Raw genomic sequence first — 22,470 nt, 5'->3', positions numbered from 1 at the left:
ATCCCCTGGGGCCAGGTGAGCATCTGGTGAGAGTGCTGCTCTTTTCTGGGAGTAGCAGAACCAGCCACCCTGACTATGCAAATCTCAGTTTCACTCCCACAGCTCCAATCTACAGTTGAACAGTTGAGTCTAAAATACCCCGGCCTGGGCCAGGTGTGAGGGGGGCTGGTTTCATTAATATGGGGGAAGAGGAGGGGGGGCTTGTGAGTCATCTCACAAGCCCCCTGGCACACTCTGAGATGAACAAGCATCAGATTATTATTGAGGAAGAAGAAGTAGTGTTCACAGGGTTTTGTGGTTTGACTAAACGACACTCTCCCCAGTGGTCAGTGTCGGTACTTCAGTCTGTGAGTGGGTTAACGTAGAGTCCAGAGTCCTGTAACTCAAGACTCCTCCAGTGAAAGCTGTTCTCCTTTAAATCATTAAATCAATGTCTCAAACACTCATTATATTGGACCACATTCCCCATATGAACGTAGAACAAGTAGAAGTGCTTTCAGATGCAACCAATGACTGTGACAAGTTTATCTACGTTAGAAATGTGCATGATAGATAATGGCTGGGCACAGAACAATTCCTATAAGTAAAGACGCTTGAAAACTTAACAAATCATATGTGTCAAAGGCCATATAGTTTTTGCAGCTGTTGTGTAGTTTACGGCTACAACCGAGTGGCCCATTTGAAGACTGAAAAGCTTGGTGCTGTGGAGCAGAGGTGGGCGGCCCAGATGACCTCATTTGACTTTGAAGTAAAATGTTGTCCTGGCAAGGAAAATTCCAATGCAGATGCACTTTCTATGTTCCCCACAGCCCGGAAGAGGATCAGAGCCTCTGCCTCGGAGAAGACTGGAGGTTTGCCCAGCAGGGTGACTTAGACAGCCAAGCCCTGATTTAGAGATGGGGATCATGCTGAGCGTTCTGGAAAGAAAATCAATGACCCTGAAAGCTAAGCGGCTACTTCAACAGAGAAATAAATGAACCTTACATGATGGTGTTTTGTGCCGCAAAGTAATTGACTTTAATACTGGTGAGCAGCGCTTCTAGGTTGTGTGCCCTGTTTCCAAGTGCAGAGAGGTCTGGGAAAAGTAACATTCGGCTGCTGCGCATGGTGGAACGGAGAGGACCCTATCCCTCCCACGGCAACACTCCTTCTAGACATGAATGGAGGAGGAAGTACGACAGTTCCAATCTGGGTGTGTAGTCTGCAGTTTACAGAAGGATAGGGCAGAGCCAAGAACCCCTTTGAACCCCATTGCTGTATCCTACCCCCTAGAAGTGATTGCCCTTAACTTCCTTCCATTGAGTAGACCCAACGATGCCTACCAAAATATATTGTGAAGAGGCTTTAAAGAAAACTGGCAGACTTAACAAATCATAAACTGTACAAAGTGAGTTACAAAGTCTGCTTCACTCCTTAAGAACTTCAAGTCAATCATTTGAGAAGAATATCCTGTAGCTTAGTTAGTTATATTGAGTTTCAGTTTGGCTTGTTTCCTGTATCAACAATCCTGTTGTTGGAGCTGGGGGGGGGATGTAGACAGCGACCAGCAAGATGGCTGAAAATTCTCTCTGCAGATAGAAAGGCCATTACTCTCATGAAAACACTAGCAACTTGGTGGTGCCATTGACGGTCTGACGCTACCGTGAGTGAATAATAGTGACTAGACTCCCTGCAGTGCATCCTGTTGGACTAGTCATTGCTCATGAGGTGTTGATTAGGATTAGGATCATTCTTCACTTTGACGAACTATAGGGAAGTTTGTTTAGAGATCTGACTATGGAGCTGTATCTGAACAAATGGACGAGGCAAAGAGTTTATATTTACTACTTTGAATTGATAAAGTGTGCATTTAGTAGATTTGTGAATGTTTACCACTCTCAGCTGGATACTACACTAAGAAGTACCAATGTAGATCACAGGTCACCTAATCAGTTTAATCTAAAATACCCTGGACTGGGCCAGGTAGGGGGGCTGGTTTCATTACTATGGGGGAGTGGAGGGGGCTCTAACTCCTGTCTGAGATGAATGTAACACAGGAATGAAAGTGGTGACTTCCTCTCATGTCTTCATGTTAGAGTTCTGACAAGGACCATGTGATCTGATGTAGAAAACACAAGAGTTTATGACTGGTTAATATGATGACAGAGTGTGGATTAGTGTGTGGTGAGGCCAGATTTGAGGTTTCAGTGAGACAGATGACAGAGGCAGAAAGGTAGTTGATCATGATAGGTATGATGAAGATAATTAGGAAGGCTGACTAGGATGATTGTGGTATTTTTAAAACAGGTTACACTTTTTAAATTACTGTCCAGTTATTATTCAGTATCAGGGATGTTTACCAGCCTGATGAATGTATAACAGTCTCTGATGAACACTAAGTCTGAATGAGAGAGTCAGTGGAGACATGTTTTAAAAAAGATATATAAAGATAATGTTTTGTTCTTCTATAAGTCATTTCATATCTAAACGTTATGAGCCTAAAAGTTTTCAGGACTGCTGTGACATGAGAGTGGGTGAGTTGACATATGAATGTAATATCTGTTAACTACATCTGTTTATATTAGTTACTATACTGTTGCTAAGCAGTAATGTAGTACAGCAGTGTTATGTTACCTAACACCTAATACATTTACATTACATTTATGCATTTAGCAGACGCTTTTATCCAAAGCGACTTCCAAGAGAGAGCTTTACAAAAGTGCATAGGTCACTGATCATAACAATGAGATAGCCCCAAACATTGCGTGCAGCCAAAACATGAAACATACATTGGGAAAACCAAATAAGTCCCAAAGGGAAGAACCATAAGAGCATGTAGTTCAACAAGTTACAATTAAACAACATGAACCTCAAAAGTGCAAGGGTGTACCTGTGGAAAAAAGCAAGCAACAAAAATATATTTCACAGCGAGTACAATAGTTTTAAGTCAGTTACAACTAACCAACAAGAGCAACAAGTCTCTCAATAAGAGTCAGTGTGATACTGGAGGAAACATCAGGTCCAGCCAATCATTCCTAAGTAGCGTTGTACTCCCTAATAGGACTAATAGGACGTGCACCTGCGCACTATTGGCCAGGTTGTAGTGTTCAATGGGTTTTGTGGTTTGACTAAACGACACAAACCGTTTCTCCACACACAAATACACACATTTGACAATGAACACCACTGATATATTCAGCTCAGTTTAACAAAGACCAGTCAGTGTTCCATGTCACTTTCTCTTCCCTCTCAGCACCTGCAGTAGGTCTCAGCTGTAGCAGTGCAGTCACTGTGCAGTCTGACTGAGGGAGGTTTTTGTACGGCTCTGTATCACTGTGTGAACACGTACACACTGTTAGGGTAGTGTAAACTCTGACAGTAGTAATCTCCTGCATCTTCAGCCTGGACTCCACTGATGGTCAGAGTGAAGTCACTCCCAGATCCACCACCACTGAATCTAGATGGAGTCCCAGTGTGGAGGGTTTTAACAGTGTGGATCAGGAGTCTGGGTTGTTCTCCAGGTTTCTGGAGGTACCACGCTAGACACTGGTGACCTGATGATTGACCATTGTAACAATCTCCATACACATCACTGCTGGTTTTACACTGCAGAGAGACTGTCTGTTCTGGGAGAACAGCTTTCACTGCAGGAGTCTGAGTCACAGTGATCTGTCCTCTGGACTCTATGGGTGAAAAGAGAATGTTATTACCATACAAAAGCATCTATTTTAACTCAATTAACAGGAGGACATCATTTAATCATCCGTCGTTTGAGCTGTTTGAATAAATTGTGTTTCATAGATCTCTCTTACCCTGTATGTAGACAGCTAGAGTCCAGATGAAGATGGTGATCAGAGTCATGGTTGTTGTGGGTTCTGTTGTCATGAAGGACAGCTCTCAGTCATGAGGTGTTAAACTCACAGGACTATAAACACTCCCAGACCATTGAAGCATGTGCTGCCTATGCAAAGTGTCCTCTCTGTACAGACAGACTTTCTTGGACCCACAGAGAAACTGTAGTTGAAGAGATGTGTGAACTGAGGCTTGATGCTGTGTTGCAATAATGACAGTCTCTGTCTCTCTCTAGTGGTCAGTGTTGGTACTGTGACAATCATGAGGGCTGATTACGATTGTGATTTATTTTAAACTTACAATAATTTGTATGTCACGTCACAGTTGACCTCCTTTAGTCTCCAGTGTCATATTCAGTATGAGTTACCTGTTGTTTAGTAATAACAGCAATGATAATATTCTGCTCTGTGTCCTGTTGAATTTATAACAGCCTCACAGTCAGTGAGAACAGGTTTCAAACCAATCAATTAAGATTACTTTGTTTTTTTATATGTAATTTGATAGTATGTGCAACTTAACATGCTGAAGTGTCTTAAAGAATGCTTTGACATGAGGGTGGGATGGTTGACATTATGAGCATGTATTCAACTCAATGTTACAAAGGCCAGTCAGTGTTCCATGTCACTGTCTCTTCCCAGTCACTGTGCAGTCTGACTGAGGGAGGCTTTTGTATTCATTATACCACAAACACAAACTAATCATTATACCACAAACTCAAACACTCATTATACCACACTCCACAAATGAATGTAGAACAAGTATAAGTGCTTTTCAGATTCCACTCTTGACAGTGACAAGGGGACTCTAGCAAAGCTTCCTGTTACATGTTATAAATGAGCAGGATAGAGATAAGCTGAGCACAGAACAATTCCTGTAAGTAAAGAGGCTTTAAAGAAAACTGGCAGACTTTACAAATCATATACTATAAAAAATGAATTACAAAATCTGTGTAGTACTCCTTAAGAACTTCAAGTAAGTAATTTTGAAAAGAGTATCCTGTAGCTTGTTAATTATATTGATACAATGATAGTGAGATGTTTCAGTTAGGCTTATATCCCTTTATCAAAAAGGTCATAGATCATGTTTCAGACTTTACTTAGTTCTATTTAAATGACACAAGGCTTCCAGCTTGATCCAGTGAGGAGACAGTAGAGACTTATAGTACATGATGAGTTAAGATGTTGACATGTGCAGCAACCCCACTGAGACTGAGCTCCCTTGGTGCCTTCAGCACCAGACACACCACCTCCACCCAGCACCCAAGCTCTCCAAGTTCAGCACCCCTCAAGTTTCCCTCTCCTCAGCTCAGGAATAGTAAAGCTGCACCTCATTCCCTCAACAGCCTCTCTGCCTACAAAAGCGGAGACACAGCAGGTCAGAGGGAGAGAGTAATACCTGAGGACAGATGGGTGACAGGTGGAGTGTGGCACCAAGGAACGAAGACCCTGAACTGACCTGTTATTTCTATGTCACTGTGCAAGAGTAAGCCGATACATCCCAGAGAAGCAAGGCTTCCTGAGGCAGAGGAAAACAACCTCCAATGACAACGATTCTACTAAAGACGGAGACCTGAGTATTCCTTGTGTTTTTCATTATTCATTAAATGCACAGCTGTGCAAACTTGATTTCCTTCGTCCAACTCCTCTGATCTGGCTACGCTACACTTAAGGGTCTCAGTTTGATTGCCACGCATGGTACACCCTTTCAAGGATAGAAGTACACTGTAAAAACAATCTTAAGCTGTACCCTAAAAGGACATATTCTATGGAAACTGTGTATTTGTTACTTCAGTGTATATAAATCAATCTGTAACCTATCTGTAAACCTTTTATTCTGTTACCTTTTACTTAATGCTTGCACCCTCTACAGGCCTGGAGGGTAATACTCTTCTAGAGTATTTGTCTAGAAGAGAGCCAGGTGTGGCTGATTGGAGGCAACAGCTTCTTGCGTCTGTTTTGCTATGCTGTAGTGTACACTGTTAACAAAGCCTTTATCTTTTTATTTTAAGACCTGCTTGACATTTTCTTTACTATGGAAGTAAAAAGTTGAGTTTATCCTACTCCACTTCAAGACATTCATATTTTATTGCTGTATGGCGAGGATGGTCAGTAATTGAACAGAATTTCAAGTCGGTCACCAGAAGGAAGAGACAAAAGGTCACTACACCTGTACTAATAAACATCTGTAATTCTTTACATGAGCATGCAAGTTTATTCTTGGCTACTGGTGATGGTTTCCTATGAGTTATCATACATATACCGTACATATCCTCATTCTACCTTTTTATTAAGTTCCCTTAATGGAAAACACACAAACAGAAAACCTTCAGTGGTCATCTTGTAGCATTTTTGTTATTGAAGATAATGGTACAGTAATTGTTGTTTAAACAGGTGAGCTACACTCCAGAAAGCAGATGTGATGCAGGGAGAGTACTTCCTCATAGCTTGGGAAGGTTGTTGTACGGCTGTATTTCACTGTGTGAACGGGTTGGTTTTGTTCTGCTGACAGTAGTAATCTCCTGCATCCTCAGCCTGGATGTTATTGATCATCAATCAACAATCAATATTTTATCCGGTGCCATGATACCTGCCTGATGTAAAGGTATCAGCAAAGTTGATGATCAATTTAGGAGCTTGTACCAGGCTAGGTCATCATCGATGTTACTGCTGGCTTTGCAGCTGAGAGTGGCAGAATCTCCAGACTGGGCCGACACCGCTGCAGGACTCTGGGTCATCAGGATGTCACCTGCACACCCTGAGATGAACAAGCATCAGATTATTATTGAGGAAGAAGAAAGAATACAAATCAACAGAAACAGCCTTCGTGTTAATTGTAAACTTCCTGATCTTTAAGGTCCTGAATGCAGATTTAGTTTTTTTGCAGAGTGAATATAAGTTCAGTAAGATCCCATTCAAAATATCTTACCCTTGGAGAGCATGGCCAGTACTACGATGGACAGGGAACTTAATGACATGGCTGTCTTGAGGTACTGATCCAGTGAGTGACGAGTGTTGGACAGGCATGGCTATAAACACTGCTGACTACGCAAACAACACAACCTTTATATGCAAATGTTCCAGAGACTCTCATGAAAACACCAGTGTTACAATGTTGTGTTGCCTGATTAACGGTCTGATGCTACCGTGAGTGAATAATAGTGACTAGACTCCCTGCAGTGCATCCTGTTGGACTAGTCATCACTGAGGTGCTGATAAGGATTAGGATCATTCTTCACTTTGATGGACTGTAGGGAAGTTTGTTTTGAAGTCTGGGTTTGGAGCCGTGTCTTATACAGACAAGGCAAATAGTTTCCACGTATTACTCTGAATTGAGAAAGTATGCATTTAGTACATTCGTGAATGTTTATCACTCTCAGCTGGATACTACCCTTGTAGATCACAGGTCAGTAAAGATCAACTGTGATGTGATGAAACCCCTGACAATCATGGAATGTACATTAATATCATGTTGATTATGATGACTATCACCATTATCATTACAATTGTCGACATCATCATCTTTGTTTTCAGGGAGAGACAGAGGGATGTGTACATTATGTGATTTGATGTTTCATGAGACCTCTACTGACCAGTGTTCCATGTCACTGTCTCTTCCCCTTCAGCACCTGCAGTAGGTCTCAGCTGTATCAGTGCAGTCACTGTGCAGTCTGACTGAGGGAGGTTTTTGTACGGCTCTGTATCACTGTGTGAACACGTCACCACTGTGGTAACTCTGACAGTAGTAATCTCCTGCATCTTCAGCCTGGACTCCACTGATGGTCAGAGTGAAGTCACTATGTGATCCTGTACCACTGAATCTAGATGGAGTCCAAGACTGAAGTGTTGTAGCGTAGTAAATGAGGAGTTTAGGAGCTTCTCCAGGTCTCTGGAGGTACCAGGCTAGATTATTACCGTACACAGGACTACTAACTCTACAGGCTATGGAGACTGTTTCTTCTGCAGGAACAGCTTTCACTGCAGGACTCTGAGTCAGAGTGTACTGCCCTCTGGACTCTGGATATGAAAAAGGAAAAACAAATATTAAGGATACATCTTGATAATACAAAGCATATGCATTGCAGAAAACGGTTAACATTAGAGATAATACTGAAATTGATCAAATTCTGTTACATGACAGAACTTTCTTACCCTGTATGTAGACAGCTAGAGTCCAGATGAAGATGGTGATCAGAGTCATGGTTGTTGTGGGTTCTGTTGTCATGAAGGACAGCTCTCAGTCATGAGGTGTTAAACTCACAGGACTATAAACACTCCCAGACCACTGAAGCATGTGCTGTCTATGCAAAGTGTCCTCTCTGTACAGACAGACTTTCTTGGACCCACAGAGAAACTGTAGTTGAAGAGATGTGTGAACTGAGGCTTGATGCTGTTTCTCAATAATGACAGTGTTTGTCTCTAGTGGTCAATGTCGGTACTTCAGTCTGTGAGTGGGTTAACATAGTTGAGTCCAGAAGACAGAACACTGTAACTCAAACTCCTCCAGTGAAAGCTGTTCTCCTTTAAATCATTAAATTAATGTCTCGCTAATTATATCATACCACACTCCACAAATGAATGTAGAACAAGGAGAAGTGCTTTTCAGATCGCACTATTGACAGTGACAGGGGGACTCTTGTCAGCAAACAGCAGATCTTCCTGTTAGTCTGTATGTTAACTATCAGCAGGATAGAGAATGTCTGATTACAGAACAATTACTATAAGTAAAGAGGCTTTAAAGAAAACGTGAAAACACACCGAAGGAATGAAATGCTGTGCAAAGTAAATTCACAAAGTATTTGTCAATCCTCATTAAGAACTTAAGGTAAATCATTTGAGAAGAATGATGAAGAAAGTTTTCTCTTCATTAACGGAGTACCTAAGAGAGAGATAAAAGATGGTGCCCTCCCCGCAGTCATATCAAGGGACGTTTACCCAGTAATTTCTCCTGACCCTGGACATATATTCAACCTGACAAATAGACACAATCTACTCTTATCAATAGTAAACATACATGAGAACATATTAACTAGTATACAATGACTAGTTCTATTGATTTGTGAATAACATAAGTACATAGGAAATCCAATTTCTTTCACAAGAAGATAGCTTGTTATACTGTATTATATTGATACATAGATAGTAAGATTTTTCATTTAGGCTTGGCTCCTGTTGCACCAAGGTCATAGGTCATGTTGCAGACTTTTCTGTGATGAACGGAGTCTATCTGCCCAAATAAAGACAATTGGCTCATAGATGATTGAGGACTACGAGAGGTGCGTAGGAGAGGTAGAATATGAGGAGGGAGTGAGAGGGAGAAAAAGAGAGTTTTGTGTGAGTCGTGGAGAGAGGAGGTTGATTGTGGCCAGCGATTTGACAACCGGATCCCAAAAATGTAATATATTTCTTTTTACAAGCAATGTCACAGAGGGCTTCACATTTGCCCATAGAACTGCCCCTCAACCAACCTAAACTCTCAAGGAAGACAAAAAAAACTCCCAGTAAAACTCACTGAGAAAAATGGAAGAAACCTTGGGAGGAACAATTTGGTGAGGGATCCCCTCCTCCAGAGATTGTTGGTGAAAGAGAGGTGCAGAACGCTAAACATAGTCATGCATCAGGAGTACAGACATCCAAAGTTCAACTCAGTGCTCAGAGTTTGCAAATGTTTTCACATGGCTTTACAGGACAGCCAGGTAGATGGACAGGTAGGGGCCAAAAACTCCCTGTTGTCCGTCAAAGGAGACCAATGTCCACTTGGTGACTAACTCCAACATTGGCAGACCGGCGACCAGGCAGATGTTGACAGCTCAGGGGTGACAGAGAGAAGATATCAGGATTAGAGAATACAAAGGAACAACTAACAGTTACAATAACAGTGAGGGTGAGGTCTCCACCGGTCAAGTGTTAACTAGTGCAGCAGTTTAGCAGACAAAAGGGTATTTGATGCTTTAATCGGAACACTGCTCCTAACTCACGCCTCACTTCTCGACCTCCCTCTTCCCCCAGTTCAGTGGTCACCACATTTCCCCTGCCCTCATTGTTGGTAGGGAAACCACAGAAGTGAGGAGTCATATTAACTCTGGACTATGATAGTTGGGGTTGGTGTTAGGGTCTATTTTAATGAGGTGTGTTTAGTTGGGCTGGATGGTTAGGGGTCAGGACTTTTATAAGGACAGCACTATCTTTTGTACTTTAATAAAGCTATTTATTTTTTGCAATTTGGAGTCTGCATTGCTCTGTTCACCTCTCCCTCATCCTGTACAATGTACGGTCCGCTACATGACTTAGTTCTATTTAAATGACTTTAGGCTTGAGACATGAGACAGTGAGGAGACAGTAGTGATTCCTCAAGGGTTGGGGAGGTTTTTGTATGGATGTATTTCACTGTGTGAACGGGAAAGCTACAGTAGTAATCTGCTGACAGTAGTAATTTCTTGCATCTTCAGCCTGGATGTTGATATAATGATACCTGCCTGATATAAAGGCCTCATTAAAGCTGATTTGGGAGCTTGTCCAGGTTTGTGATGGTACCAGGCTAGGTCATCATTGATGTTACTGCTGGCTTTGCAGCTGAGAGTGGCAGGATCTCCAGGCTAGACTGACACCGCTGCAGAACTCTGGGTCATCAGGATGTCACCTGCACACTCTGAGATGAACAAGCATCAGATTATTATTGAGGAAGAAGAAGTAGTGTTCACGGGGTTTTGTGGTTTGACTAAACGACACAAACCGTACTCCCGTCTCCTGCCTGGTTATTTACACAAATATTACAATGAACACCACTGATATATTCAGCTCAGTGTAACAAAGACCAGTCAGTGTTCCATGTCACTGTCTCTTCCCTCTCAGCACCTGCAGTAGGTCTCAGCTGTAGCAGTGCAGTCACTGTGCAGTCTGACGAGGGGAGGTTTTTGTACGACTCTGTATCACTGTGTGAACACGTACACACTGTTAGGGTAGTGAAAACTCTGACAGTAGTAATCTCCTGCATCTTCAGCCTGGACTCCACTGATGGTCAGAGTGAAGTCACTATGTGATCCTGTACCACCGAATCTAGATGGAGTCCCAGACTGAAGTGTTTTAGCGTTGTAAATGAGGAGTTTAGGAGCTTCTCCAGGTCTCTGGAGGTACCAGGCTAGACGGGGGGTAGAGGTTCCTGCTTGATACACATCACTGCTGGTTTTACACTGCAGAGAGACGGTCTGTCCTGGGAGAACAGCTTTCACTGCAGGAGTCTGAGTCACAGTGATCTGTCCTCTGGACTCTGGGTGTGAAAAGAGAAACAAAACATACACATAGCAAAAAACAGTTAACATCAGAGGTAATACTGAAATTGATTGACAAATTCTGTATCTCTTACATGACAGAACTCTCTTACCCTGTATGTAGACAGCTAGAGTCCAGATGAAGATGGTGATCAGAGTCATGGTTGTTGTGAGTTCTGTTGTCATGAAGGACAGCTCTCAGTCATGAAGTGTTAAACTCACAGGACTATAAACACTCCCAGACCACTGAAGCATGTGCTGCCTATGCAAAGTGTCCTCTCTGTAGTTCAACAGACTGGCTCATTACTACACTCATTATATCACAAACGCAAACACTCATTATGCCACATTCCACAAATGAATGCAGAACAAGTATAAGTGCTTTTCAGGTTCCACTATGGACAGTGACAAGGGCAAAGCTTCCTGTTTACATTTACAGATTTACATTTATTCATTTAGCAGACGCTTTTATCCAAAGCGACTTCCAAGAGAGCTTTACAAAGTGCATAGGTCACTGATCATAACAACGAGATAGCCACAAAAACATTGCGAGTAGCCAAAACATGAAGCACACATTGTGAACAACCAAAATAAGTGCCAAAGGGAAGAACCATAAGAGCATGTAGTTAAACAAGTTACAATTAAACAAAATGAACTGCTATAAGTGCAAGTGTACCTGTGGAAAAAGCAAGCAACAATAATAAAAACAATATATCACAGCGAGTACAAAAATTTAAGTCAGTTACCACTAACCACAAGAGCAACAAGTCTCTAAGCAAGAGTCATTGTGATCCTTGAGGAAACTAACATTGGGTCAAGCGAACCATTCCTAAGTACCGTTGTACTCCCGGAACAAGTGCGTCTTGAGCCTTTTCTTGAAGGTGGAGAGACAGTCAGTGTCTCTGATGGGGGTGGGGAGTTGATTCCACCACTGGGGGGCCAGACAGGAGAAGAGCTTGTGTTGGGACCGGGCGGCCTTGAGTGGTGGGACCACCAGGCGGTTGTCTGAAGAAGACCGTAGGTGACGGGTGGGGGTGTAAGGCTGCAGGAGAGACTTGATGTAGACGGGTGCAGTCCCGTTCACTGCTCGGAAGGTCAATACCAGGGTCTTGAATCTGATACGGGCTATGATAGGTAGCCAGTGGAGAGAGATGAGGAGCGGGGTAACATGGGAGCGTCTGGGTAGATTGTAGACCAGGCGGGCCGCTGCGTTCTGAATCCTCTGAAGAAGGCGGGTTGCACATGCTGGGAGACCAGCGAGCAGCGAGTTGCAATAGTCCAACTTGGAGAGGACAAGTGCTTGGACTAGCAGCTGGGTGGAGTGCTCAGACAGGTATCTCCTGATCTTCCGGATGTTGTAGAGGGTGAATCTACCCGACCGGGAGACCGCAGCAATGTGGGCCGTGAGGGAGAGCTCGTCGTCCATGGTAACCCCAAGGTTCCTGGCAGAGGATGAAGGGGTCACCGTCGCAGATCCCAGGGTGATTGAGAGATCGTGGGAGATGGAGGGTTTAGCCGGGATGATGAGAAGTTCTGTTTTGGCGAGGTTCAGCTGGAGGTGGTGCTCGGTCATCCAGGCGGAGATGTCTGTGAGGCAGGCCTCAATCCTAGCTGAGATCCCCGGATCGGTCGGGGGGAACGACAGGTACAGCTGCGTGTCGTCAGCGTAGCAGTGGTAGGAGAAGCCATGGGAGGTGATGATTGGTCCAAGTGAGGTGGTGTACAGAGAGAAGAGGAGGGGTCCAAGGACGGAGCTGTTAGTCCTGTTAGTCTACATGTTATAAATGAGCAGGATAGAGAGCAGCTGAGCACAGAACAATTCCTGTAAGTAAAGAGGCTTTAAAGAAAACTTGAAAACTGGCAGAATTAACAAATCATATACTGTACAAAGTAAATTACAAAATCTGTGTCAGTACTCCTTAAGAACTTCAAGTAAGTCATTTTGAAAAGAGTATCCTGAAGCTTGTTAATCATATTGATACAATGATAGTAAGATGTTTTGGTTAGGCTTCTTTCCTGTATCAACAAGGTCATAGATAATGTGTGAGCATTTGTATGGTAATAGTTTTCATCCCACTATATTACGGCACAACAGTGACGGCATATTAATAAAGGAAACCAGAGACAAGGCAAGAAAAAACGATATTGTGGTGCTCCTTGTATTCTTCATTCAAAACACACATCAATTCCTGGGGATACATATCTCCGTTCTTCTCTTCCTCCTTTTGTAGCCTCAATCCGGACCTTCAGGGTACAAAAACAGTGATTAGTGCAATCCTTTTCAGCTGGTCACCCTGGCCTTTACTCTGCCTTGCCCCCCAGTAGAGGGCTCAGTAGGCCTGTATAAGTCCTCTGCCCTCTTACATAACCCCCCCACACCTAAAGGGTCTAGCGCCAGCCCCTAACGGTCACAGCGAGACAGCGCGTCCGCATTCCCATGCAACTTCCCTGGTTTACAGTACCAGTCAAAAGTTTGGACACATTTGACTGGTACTGTATGCACAACGTCAAACTTGTCAAAAGGCCTGTAACGCCAGAAACCACCTTGTAACCCTACTGTTGGAGTCCGTCTGTCCCGCCACCCACTTTAGGGGGGCGTGGTCCGTGACTAGGCGGAAACTTCTTCCTAAAAGGTAGTACCTCAAGTATTCCAGTGCCCATTTAATATCTTAAAGGCTTCCCTTTCCACGGCGGCATACTTCCGTTCTCTGTTGGAAAGCATGCGACTGATATACACGACGGGATGCGCCTCCTCTCCCTCACCCTGCGACAGCACCGCCCCTATCCCAGTGTCTGAGGCATCTGGAAACACGGAAAAAGGCTGTTAAAGTCAGGCATTCTCAACACAGGGTTTGTACACAACAAGGATTTCAGGCTAGTAAAAGCCCATTCCGTAGCGTCCGTCCATACCGCCCATACTGGCTTATAGTCCTTGGTCAGGTCTGTTAGTGGGGTTGCTATGGTAGCATAATTAGGGATGAAGCGCCTGTAATACCCTGTCAGTCCTAGGAAGGCGCGCACTGCCTTCTTTGTGGTTGGTCTCGGCCACTGTCTCACCGCCTCCGTCTTTGCCTTCTGTGGCTGGCGGTCCTCTCGCTGGCCTCTCTCGCCTCCCAGCATTCACCAAAGCTTCGGTGGCACCACATGCGTCAATAGCCTTTACAAGGTTGTCCATGCACTGTGGGTCACTCTGGCTCACCGTTCTGAGCAAAGTCGTTGGTAGCTCCCTCAAACACTTGTCGATTGCAATAGTCTCTAACACTTTGGCTACTGATTGGGCCAACCCCAACCAGCCTTTAACTAGCCGTGCCAACTGGAAGAGTTGCCCTCGCCGGAGACTCACCCTCTGTATAGGTTCACCCGTGGAATATTTGTACTGTTCCCAGGGTGTTAGGTGATACCGGGCTAAGATCTCAGTTTTCAGGCGGTGGTAGCCCACCTCAGCGTCCTCACTTCAATCATAATATGCAGCCTGTGCTGGTCCTGTTAGTAAAGGCGCAATCAGCCCTACCCATTCATCACCTGGCCATCCCTCTCTTCTAGCTGTCCTCTTGAACGCTGTGAGGTATGCTTCGATGTCATCCTCACTGGACAGTCTGGGGATGAGGGTGTTCACCCTTGGGGGGGCCCTCCGCGGTTCTGGCCTTTCTCTAGCCATATCATGTTGGATTGTCTCTAATAACAGCGTCTGTTTGGCCGCACACGCCGCCAGCTGGGCCAGGATTGCCTCGCTCATGTTGGTCGGTCTTTCTTCGACCTTATCCGGGGGAACTTGGTTAAAGGCTCAAGACGCACTTGTTCCGGGAGTACAACGGTACTTAGGAATGGTTTGCTGGACCCCATGTTAGGATCACAATGACTCTTGCTTAGAGCCTTGCTGCTCTTGTTGGTTAGTGGTAACTGATTTAAATTGTTGAAATATGTTTTACTGTTGCTTGCTTTTCTACAGGTACACTTGCACTTATAGCGATTCATGTTGTTTAATTGTAACTTGTTTAACTACATGCTCTTGTGGTTCTTCCCTTTGGCACTTATTTTGGTTGTTCACAATATGTGCTTCATGTTTTGGCTACCCGCAATGTTTTTTTGGGGCTATCTTGTTGTTATCAGTGACCTATGCACTTTGTAAAGCTCTTTCTTGGAAGTCGCATTGGATAAAAGCGTCTGCTAAATGAATAAATGTAAATGTAATGTAAATGTAAACACTCGCATTCTCCACCAATGTGAGCGTTTGTATGGTAATAGTTTTCATCCCACTATATTACGGCACAACAGTGACGGCATATTAATAAAGAAAACCAGAGACACGGCAAAAACGATATTGTGGTGCTAGGGAGTCAGGTGGCTGAGCGGTGAGGGAATCGGGCTAGTAATCCGAAGGTTGCCAGTTCGATTCCCGGTCATGCCAACTGACGTTGTGTCCTTGGGCAAGGCACTTCACCCTACTTGCCTCGGGGGAATGTCTCTGTACTTACTGTAAGTCGCTCTGGATAAGAGCGTCTGCTAAATGTAAATGCTCCTTGTATTCTTCATTCAATACACACATCAATTCCTGGGGATACATATATTAACAGTTCCATCCCCTCGCCCCCTTCTACGTTCTTCTCTTCCTCCTTTTGTAGCCTCAATCCGCACCTTCAGGGTACAAACACAGTGATTAGATAAATTATTTTCAGCTAGTCACCCTGGCGATGCCTTTACTCCGCAGAGTACACTGACAAGAACAGGTCAGTTCGGGGTCTTCGTTCCTTGGTGCCCAATCCACCTGTCACCTGTCTTTCCTCTCTCAGGTAGTGCTTTCTCCCTCTGTCTTGCTGTGTATCTGCTTTTGTAGGCAGAGAGGCTGTTAAGGGAATGAGGTGCAGCGTTGCTGTTCCTCAATGAGCTGAGGAGAGGGAAACTTAGTGGTGGAGGTGGTGTGTCTGGTGCTGAACATGGAGAGCTTGGGTGCTGGGTGGAGGTGGTGTGTCTGGTGCTGAAGGCACCAAGGGAGCTCAGTCTCAGTGAGGTTGCCGCACATATCAACATCTTAACTCATCATGTACTGTCAGTCTCTACTGTCTCCTCACTGTATCAAGCTGGAAGCCTTGTGTCATTTAAATAGAACTAAGTCAAATCTGAAACATGTGTAAGAGGGCAGAGGACTTACACAGGCCTACTACGCCCTCTACTGGGGGATACACTGCAGAGAGACGGTCTGTCCTGGGAGAACAACTGTCACTGCAGGAGTCTGAGTCACAGTGATCTGTCCTCTGGACTCAACAAAAGAGACAACGTAGAGCTTGTTAAACACAATGTTGAACATGACAACATTTGAAATGTTTTGACTTTGAAAAGACATGCATCTGTACAGTATACTTAAACACCTTTTTTAGGAATGTCATTGACTTCTTACCCTGAATGAAAAGAGTTAGGATCCACACAACGCTGATAATCAAAGTCATGATTGTTGTGGGTTCTGATGATATGAAGAACATCTCTCAGTCATGAAGCGTTGTACTCACATAAAAACACTTCCAGACTACTGAAGCTCATACATTCAGTATGCAAATAAGTCCTGTATCTATTTCAGTTACTGGGGATGTTCCCTGGAGATCTGAACATAATTATGTCCTTCTCCTCAATAGTGTTAAGTATGTCTATACGGATATTAAATGTAACCATGAAAACATTTGTACAAATTAATATCTTTGAATAAGAATACAAAGAGTGCTTTGTAATTCATGTCTAATGTATTATAAGTGGATCATTCCTAAATGTGTTGAGAAGTTGAAAGACAGTCAGACATTCAAGTTCAAGTCTTTTATTGTCAGATGCACAGAACAACACAAGGTCAGACTGGGAACTGAAATTATTAGGACAAGACAACGAAAAGCAACCTGGCATAACATAACATATACCGTATTTTCCGGATTATAAATCACACTTTTTTTCATAATTTGGCTGGTCCTGCGATTTATAGTCAGGTGCGACTTACATATAAAAATATATATAATTTAACATGTTTTAAAATGTTAATTCATACTGACTGACATGAACCAACGGATAAACATTACCGTCTACAGCCGCATTCAATGGATTCAGTGATGTGGAATGAGATCGGGAGCTTGGTGAACTAGCTTACCGGTACCTTGTTGGACTCGCTGGCTGTAGCTGAACAACTGTTAACATACCGGACACCTATTCATCCTGTTGTTCTGTGTGCTATTGTGTAGTTGAATAACTTGCCTTTCCAGATTAAATGTCTGTTCTTGGTCTTGGATTTTGTGAAATACATTTCTAAATAAATGCAACTTATAGTCCAGTGTGATTTATATATGTTTTCTTCTGAAAATACGGTACGTACAGAGAACATAGTTTGTTAAATATACAAATAATATACAATATTCAATACAGTATACTAAACCTCTAATACACATAATAACCTATACTAACCTTATAAACCTATACTAACCTAAGACAAGTACAATTAGTGCAATATTGTTGATAGTGCAACCAGTAGCTGAAAGTGACAGTATGTAAAGTGACTAGTGAGAAGTGTATCAATGTCCATATCAATGTCCATTCAGAAGCCTGATGGCCCTTGGAAAGAAACTGTTGTCCAGTCTGCGTGTGCGAGACCGAATGCTGCGGTATCGCCTGCCAGAAGGCAACGGAGTAAAAAGACTGAAGGATGGGTGGTAACAGTCTCTTGGCAGCTTTCGTGAGGCATCGTGTGTGGTAGGTGTCCTGTAGGGCTGGGAGCTTCCTGCCGATGATGAACTCAGCAGACCGGGCCACACTACGTAGGGCCTTGCGGCCCCTGTCTGTGCAGCTCCCATACCACACTGTGATGCGACCAGTCAGTATGCTCTCTATAGTGCATCTGTAAAAGTTAGTGAGGATGACTGAGTCCATGCCAAACTTCTTCAGTCTCCTCAAGAAGAAGAGGCGTTTCCGAGCTGCTTTGACCACCTTGTCCGTGTGGGCAGACCATGTGAGATCATTGCTGATGTTCACCCCGAGGAACCTGAAGCAGCTGACCTTTTCCACTTCGGATCCATTGATGTGAAGGGGTGCGTGCTCCTCCTCCTGCCGCCTCCTATATTCCACATTTACATTTAGTCATTTAGCAGACATTCTTATCCAAAGCGACTTAAGGCAGATTTATACTACTCCGTTTTCACGGAGACGGACACAGGGAACGCCCTCTCCGATGTGTAACGCCCTCGGAGAGCCCCTCGGAGAGCTCTACGTTGTGGAAGAAATTGCGATTTCCGGTGTGCTTACATTATTCACTAATCAATATAACTATGTGTCAGGGTTAATAGATGTTCGTGATCCTCCGGCTTTCAGAGCTGAGAGAGACATGATTGAGACCTAAGCCTGGTGTTGTGTTGTCATTTATTGTCAGAGGTCTGGTTTTCTCTCCCAATCTGCAGATTGATAAATACGTCTTAAAATCCAGAACTCAACTGAACTTAGTCACTCCGTTTATAAAGAGACGGACAAAACATTTTCTTCATCATTTGGCGTTGTCGAGCAGCAGGATTACAGAACCAGATCCAGGAGAGACCCACGGCGGCACCAGTATAAAGCAGAACCCGTGGTGCACAAAACTAAAAGGTAAGGGGATCCTTTTCCAAAACCCCATTCACGGACTGCTTTATGCTTGGTGCGCCTGCTGTCCCTCTGCGATGCTGGTAATGTGAACAATTTAAGAACTTTTTATTGTGACGTTCAGTTGGGAGCCTGGTCTTAGCAGACCAGAGTCTGCTAGGGCTCAACAGGAGGAAGATAATATTAGAGTTTTGGTTTAGTAAATTTGGGTCATTAATTGACTTGCTATTTTTACTTTGTCTAGGTCAGAGTTGGCGAACTCTGATAGCGTACAAGAACTCTGGTCGCGTGAAGTATTTAAACAAATATGTAAAACAATCTGTATTCTTGATCTGAGGCAAAGGATCTGTTGACAGAGAATACGGCCCATACTCTTGACCTGGGGAAAGGATCTGTTAACAGAGTGTATGGTTTTATATATACAGACCAGGGGTGAACCAAATGTATGTGTGTTACTTGTAAAAATAATAATAAATACTAAAATAATAATAATATATATTAGAATCTTGTTTTAGTAAATTTGGGTCATTATTTGACTTGCTATTTTTACTTTGTCTAGGTCAGATTTGGCGAACTCTGATAGCGTACAAGAACTCTGGTCGCGTGAAGTATTTAAACAAATATGTAAAACAATCTGTATTCTTGATCTGAGGCAAAGGATCTGTTAACAGAGAATACGGCCCATACTCTTGACCTGGGGAAAGGATCTGTTAATAGAGTGTATGGTTTTATATATACAGACCAGGGGTGAACCAAATGTATATGTTACTTTTAAGATGCATGTTTAAAGTTGTTTTTCTCTTTTAAACAGAGATCTTGTTGGGATTTTTATTTTTGTTTGAATTGTAACTGTATTAAGTGTTGTTTTGAGTTTTTCTTAAGACCAAGCACAGTTGGTGGGCGGTCATAATGTATTAGGGTCAAAGGCTTCATGCGAGAGACTGACTTTTAAGGGTAAAGTGTTTTAAACGTCGGGGGCTCTGTGGTGCAATGGATAGCGCATTGGACTTCTAGGCAGGGGGAGGAAAAGCCATTCAAAGGTTGTGGGTTCGAGTCCCACCGAGTCGTTTTCTTTTTTCCCCAAACTCCCCGTCGACGGCTCACGGGAAGAGTTATTTGTACGGCCGCTCCTCCTCTTCTTCGTGGGAGTTTTGGCACTCGTCTCCCAGCCTTTCCTTTTATCCGGTCCTATTTCTGTAAAGACAGGGTCTCTGTGGCGCAATTGGCTAGCGCGTTCGGCTGTTAACTGAAAGGATGGTGGTTCTAGCCCACCCAGGGACAAATGTGTTCTTGTTTGCCCCTGTTGTGGGTCTTGCCAGTGTGACAATGAGCTGTACCGCAGTCGGAGCTGGAAAATCTCGGAGAAATACAGTCCTCCGCTCCACCAACTGAGCTGTCAAAGGGTGAGCGAGTGGGCGGTTTTATTTGCGAGGAAGGCATGCGATGCCCCATTCTCACTCCCGTTCAGATACAAAAGAAGAAAGCCTTTGCTGACGCACCACTCTTTTACGTCTCTACCTGGTGGTCTAGTGGCTTTCGATTCCCGGTCAGGGAACTTTAAGGTCCAGTGGAAACCTTTGACTAGCTGCGTCCTGCAACGTGGTCCTCATCTTTGACAGCGAGCAGAGGAAGCCAAGCTCTCCCTGGTGGTCTAGTGGCTAGGATTTGGCGCTCTCACTGCCGTGGCCCGGGTTCAATTCCCGGTCAGGGAATCTGTTTTTAGACCGCCATCAGAGTCCAAGAAGCTGGAAAATCTCTTCATTCTGGTGCCTTGAGAGCCTTTGCTGCATGTTGGGCATACCTTTCTAAGGTGGCTTTCGACCCCACCTTAAAGCACCTACTCGAAGAGAAAACAGAAGCCTGAGGCCGTCTGGTCCGATGAAGCAAGGCGCCGTGGCTTAGTTGGTCAAAGCGGCTGTCTAGTAAACAGGAGATCCTGAGTTCAAATCTCAGCGGTGCCTTTTTAGGCGCAGGTGTCAGCTCAATTTTGCATCCTTTGTCTCAAAGTCAGGCGTGCAACGGAGACAAAGGTTGCGCGCCACAAGTCACGCTCTGTGGTTTGAACACACAGCTCACACAGGGACTTGAACGCTGGACCCTTGCTCCTTCCATTGTTTCCTCAAAGTCAGGTACATAAGAGAGACCAATTTGGCCCGCTTCATCCCACGCTGCCACGCGGTTTGAACAGCCTTCGCCCGAACAGGGACTTGAACCCCGGACCCTCAGATTAAAAGTCTGATGCTCTGCCTACTGAGCTATCCGGGCTCTGGAGTGGCAGGAAACGCTGAGCTTTTCGTGGAACATCTGCACGTACATCTCCTTCGCCACACAAACCCCGAGGGATCGTATGGCGAATCCCTCGCAAGCATGCCGGTGCACCTTCGACACTCTCAGCGCACTTTGCGGCACAACGGTTGCACATCAGACGCCAGGTCAGAACGTTGCCTCTTGAGCTCACAACTAGGCCTCGTGGCACAACGGTAGCGCGTCTGACTTGGTAGCGTCTTTTACTTACCTGGCAAAATCGAGCTCTGATTGCTTCCTCAGAGTGAGGCATGCCACCAACGCACCTCGCCCAAACAGGGAACTGATGCTGCCAGGGTTGAAAAGGTAGACGTCAAGCAGATAAATCGTCGGGGGCTCTGTGGCGCAATGGATAGTGCATTGGACTTCTAGGCAGGGGGAGGAAAAGCCATTCAAAGGTTGTGGGTTCGAGTCCCACCAGAGTCGTTCTCTTTTTTCCCCAAACTCCCCGTCGACGGCTCACGGGAAGAGTTATTTGTACGGCCGCTCCTCCTCTTCTTCGTGGGAGTTTTGGCACTCGTCTCCCAGCCTTTCCTTCCATTATCCGGTCCTATTTCTGTAAAGACAGGGTCTCTGTGGCGCAATTGGCTAGCGCGTTCGGCTGTTAACCGAAAGGATGGTGGTTCGAGCCCACCCAGGGACGAATGTGTTCTTGTTTGCCCCTGTTGTGGGTCTTGCCAGTGTGACCTTGAGCTGTACTGCCGTCGGAGCTGGAAAATCTTGGAGAAATACAGTCCTCCGCTCCACCAACTGAGCTGTCAAAGGGTGAGCGAGTGGGGGGCTTTATTTGCGAGGAAGGCCTGCGATGCCCCATTCTCACTCCCGTTCAGATACAAAAGAAGAAAGCCTTTGCTGACGCACCACTCTTTTAAGTCTCTCCCTGGTGGTCTAGTGGCTGGGATTCGGCGCTCTCGCCGCAGGCGGCCCGGTTTCATTTCCCGTTCAGGGAACTTTAAGGTCCAGTGGAAACCTTTGACTAGCTGCGTCCTGCAACGTGGTCCTCATCTTTGACAGCGAGCAGAGGAAGCCAAGCTCTCCCTGGTGGTCTAGTGGCTAGGATTTGGTGCTCTCACCTCCGTGGCCTGGGTTCGATTCCCGGTCAGGGAATCTGTTTTTAGACCGCCATCAGAGTCCAAGAAGCTGGAAAATCTCTTCATTCTGGTGCCTTGAGAGCCTTTGCTGCATGTTGGGCGTGGCTTTCGACCCCACCTTAAAGCACCTACTCGAAGAGAAAACAGAAGCCTGAGCCCGTCTGGTCCGATGAAGCAAGGCGCCGTGGCTTAGTTGGTGAAAGCGCCTGTCTAGTAAACAGGAGATCCTGAGTTCAAATCTCAGCTGTGCCTTTTTAGGCACAGGTGTCAGCTCAATTTTGCATCCTTTGTCTCAAAGTCAGGCGTGCAACGGAGACAAAGGTTGCGCGCCACAAGTAACGCTCTGTGGTTTGAACACACACCTCACACAGGGACTTGAAC

At 44.7% G+C, this 22,470-nt stretch overlaps 8 non-coding genes and 3 gene segments (V, D, J or C); 7 read left to right on the top strand and 4 right to left on the bottom strand.

Moving 5' to 3' along the window:
* Positions 1-3,309: 3,309 nt before the first annotated feature.
* Positions 3,310-3,870, bottom strand: LOC134007766 (Ig kappa chain V region 3547-like). The segment is given in 2 exon segments: positions 3,310-3,662; positions 3,792-3,870. Coding segments are annotated over 2 exon segments (426 nt in total).
* A 3,660-nt stretch (positions 3,871-7,530) lies between these two features.
* Positions 7,531-8,058, bottom strand: LOC134007534 (Ig kappa chain V region K16-167-like). The segment is given in 2 exon segments: positions 7,531-7,844; positions 7,980-8,058. Coding segments are annotated over 2 exon segments (387 nt in total).
* A 2,698-nt stretch (positions 8,059-10,756) lies between these two features.
* LOC134007533 (Ig kappa chain V region K29-213-like) lies at positions 10,757-11,282 on the bottom strand. The segment is given in 2 exon segments: positions 10,757-11,094; positions 11,209-11,282. Coding segments are annotated over 2 exon segments (411 nt in total).
* Positions 11,283-19,901: 8,619 nt separating this feature from the next.
* Positions 19,902-19,975, top strand: trnan-guu (transfer RNA asparagine (anticodon GUU)). Its single transcript has one exon. It is a non-coding gene; the product is annotated as a tRNA-Asn (tRNA).
* A 359-nt stretch (positions 19,976-20,334) lies between these two features.
* On the top strand, positions 20,335-20,406 carry trnae-cuc (transfer RNA glutamic acid (anticodon CUC)). The gene has a single exon. It is a non-coding gene; the product is annotated as a tRNA-Glu (tRNA).
* A 175-nt stretch (positions 20,407-20,581) lies between these two features.
* Positions 20,582-20,655, top strand: trnat-agu (transfer RNA threonine (anticodon AGU)). The gene has a single exon. It is a non-coding gene; the product is annotated as a tRNA-Thr (tRNA).
* Positions 20,656-20,886: 231 nt separating this feature from the next.
* On the bottom strand, positions 20,887-20,959 carry trnak-uuu (transfer RNA lysine (anticodon UUU)). The gene has a single exon. It is a non-coding gene; the product is annotated as a tRNA-Lys (tRNA).
* A 373-nt stretch (positions 20,960-21,332) lies between these two features.
* On the top strand, positions 21,333-21,424 carry trnar-ucu (transfer RNA arginine (anticodon UCU)). Its single transcript is given in 2 exon segments — positions 21,333-21,369; positions 21,389-21,424. It is a non-coding gene; the product is annotated as a tRNA-Arg (tRNA).
* A 143-nt stretch (positions 21,425-21,567) lies between these two features.
* trnan-guu (transfer RNA asparagine (anticodon GUU)) lies at positions 21,568-21,641 on the top strand. Its single transcript has one exon. It is a non-coding gene; the product is annotated as a tRNA-Asn (tRNA).
* A 392-nt stretch (positions 21,642-22,033) lies between these two features.
* On the top strand, positions 22,034-22,105 carry trnae-cuc (transfer RNA glutamic acid (anticodon CUC)). Its single transcript has one exon. It is a non-coding gene; the product is annotated as a tRNA-Glu (tRNA).
* Positions 22,106-22,267: 162 nt separating this feature from the next.
* On the top strand, positions 22,268-22,341 carry trnat-agu (transfer RNA threonine (anticodon AGU)). Its single transcript has one exon. It is a non-coding gene; the product is annotated as a tRNA-Thr (tRNA).
* The last annotated feature ends 129 nt before the right edge of the window (positions 22,342-22,470 follow it).

This window comes from Osmerus eperlanus, chromosome 21, assembly GCF_963692335.1.
Source record: "Osmerus eperlanus chromosome 21, fOsmEpe2.1, whole genome shotgun sequence".
Lineage (NCBI taxonomy): Eukaryota > Metazoa > Chordata > Actinopteri > Osmeriformes > Osmeridae > Osmerus > Osmerus eperlanus.
Note: the sequence above shows the minus strand (reverse complement) of the source record. Positions and strands in the feature narration are given on the sequence as shown.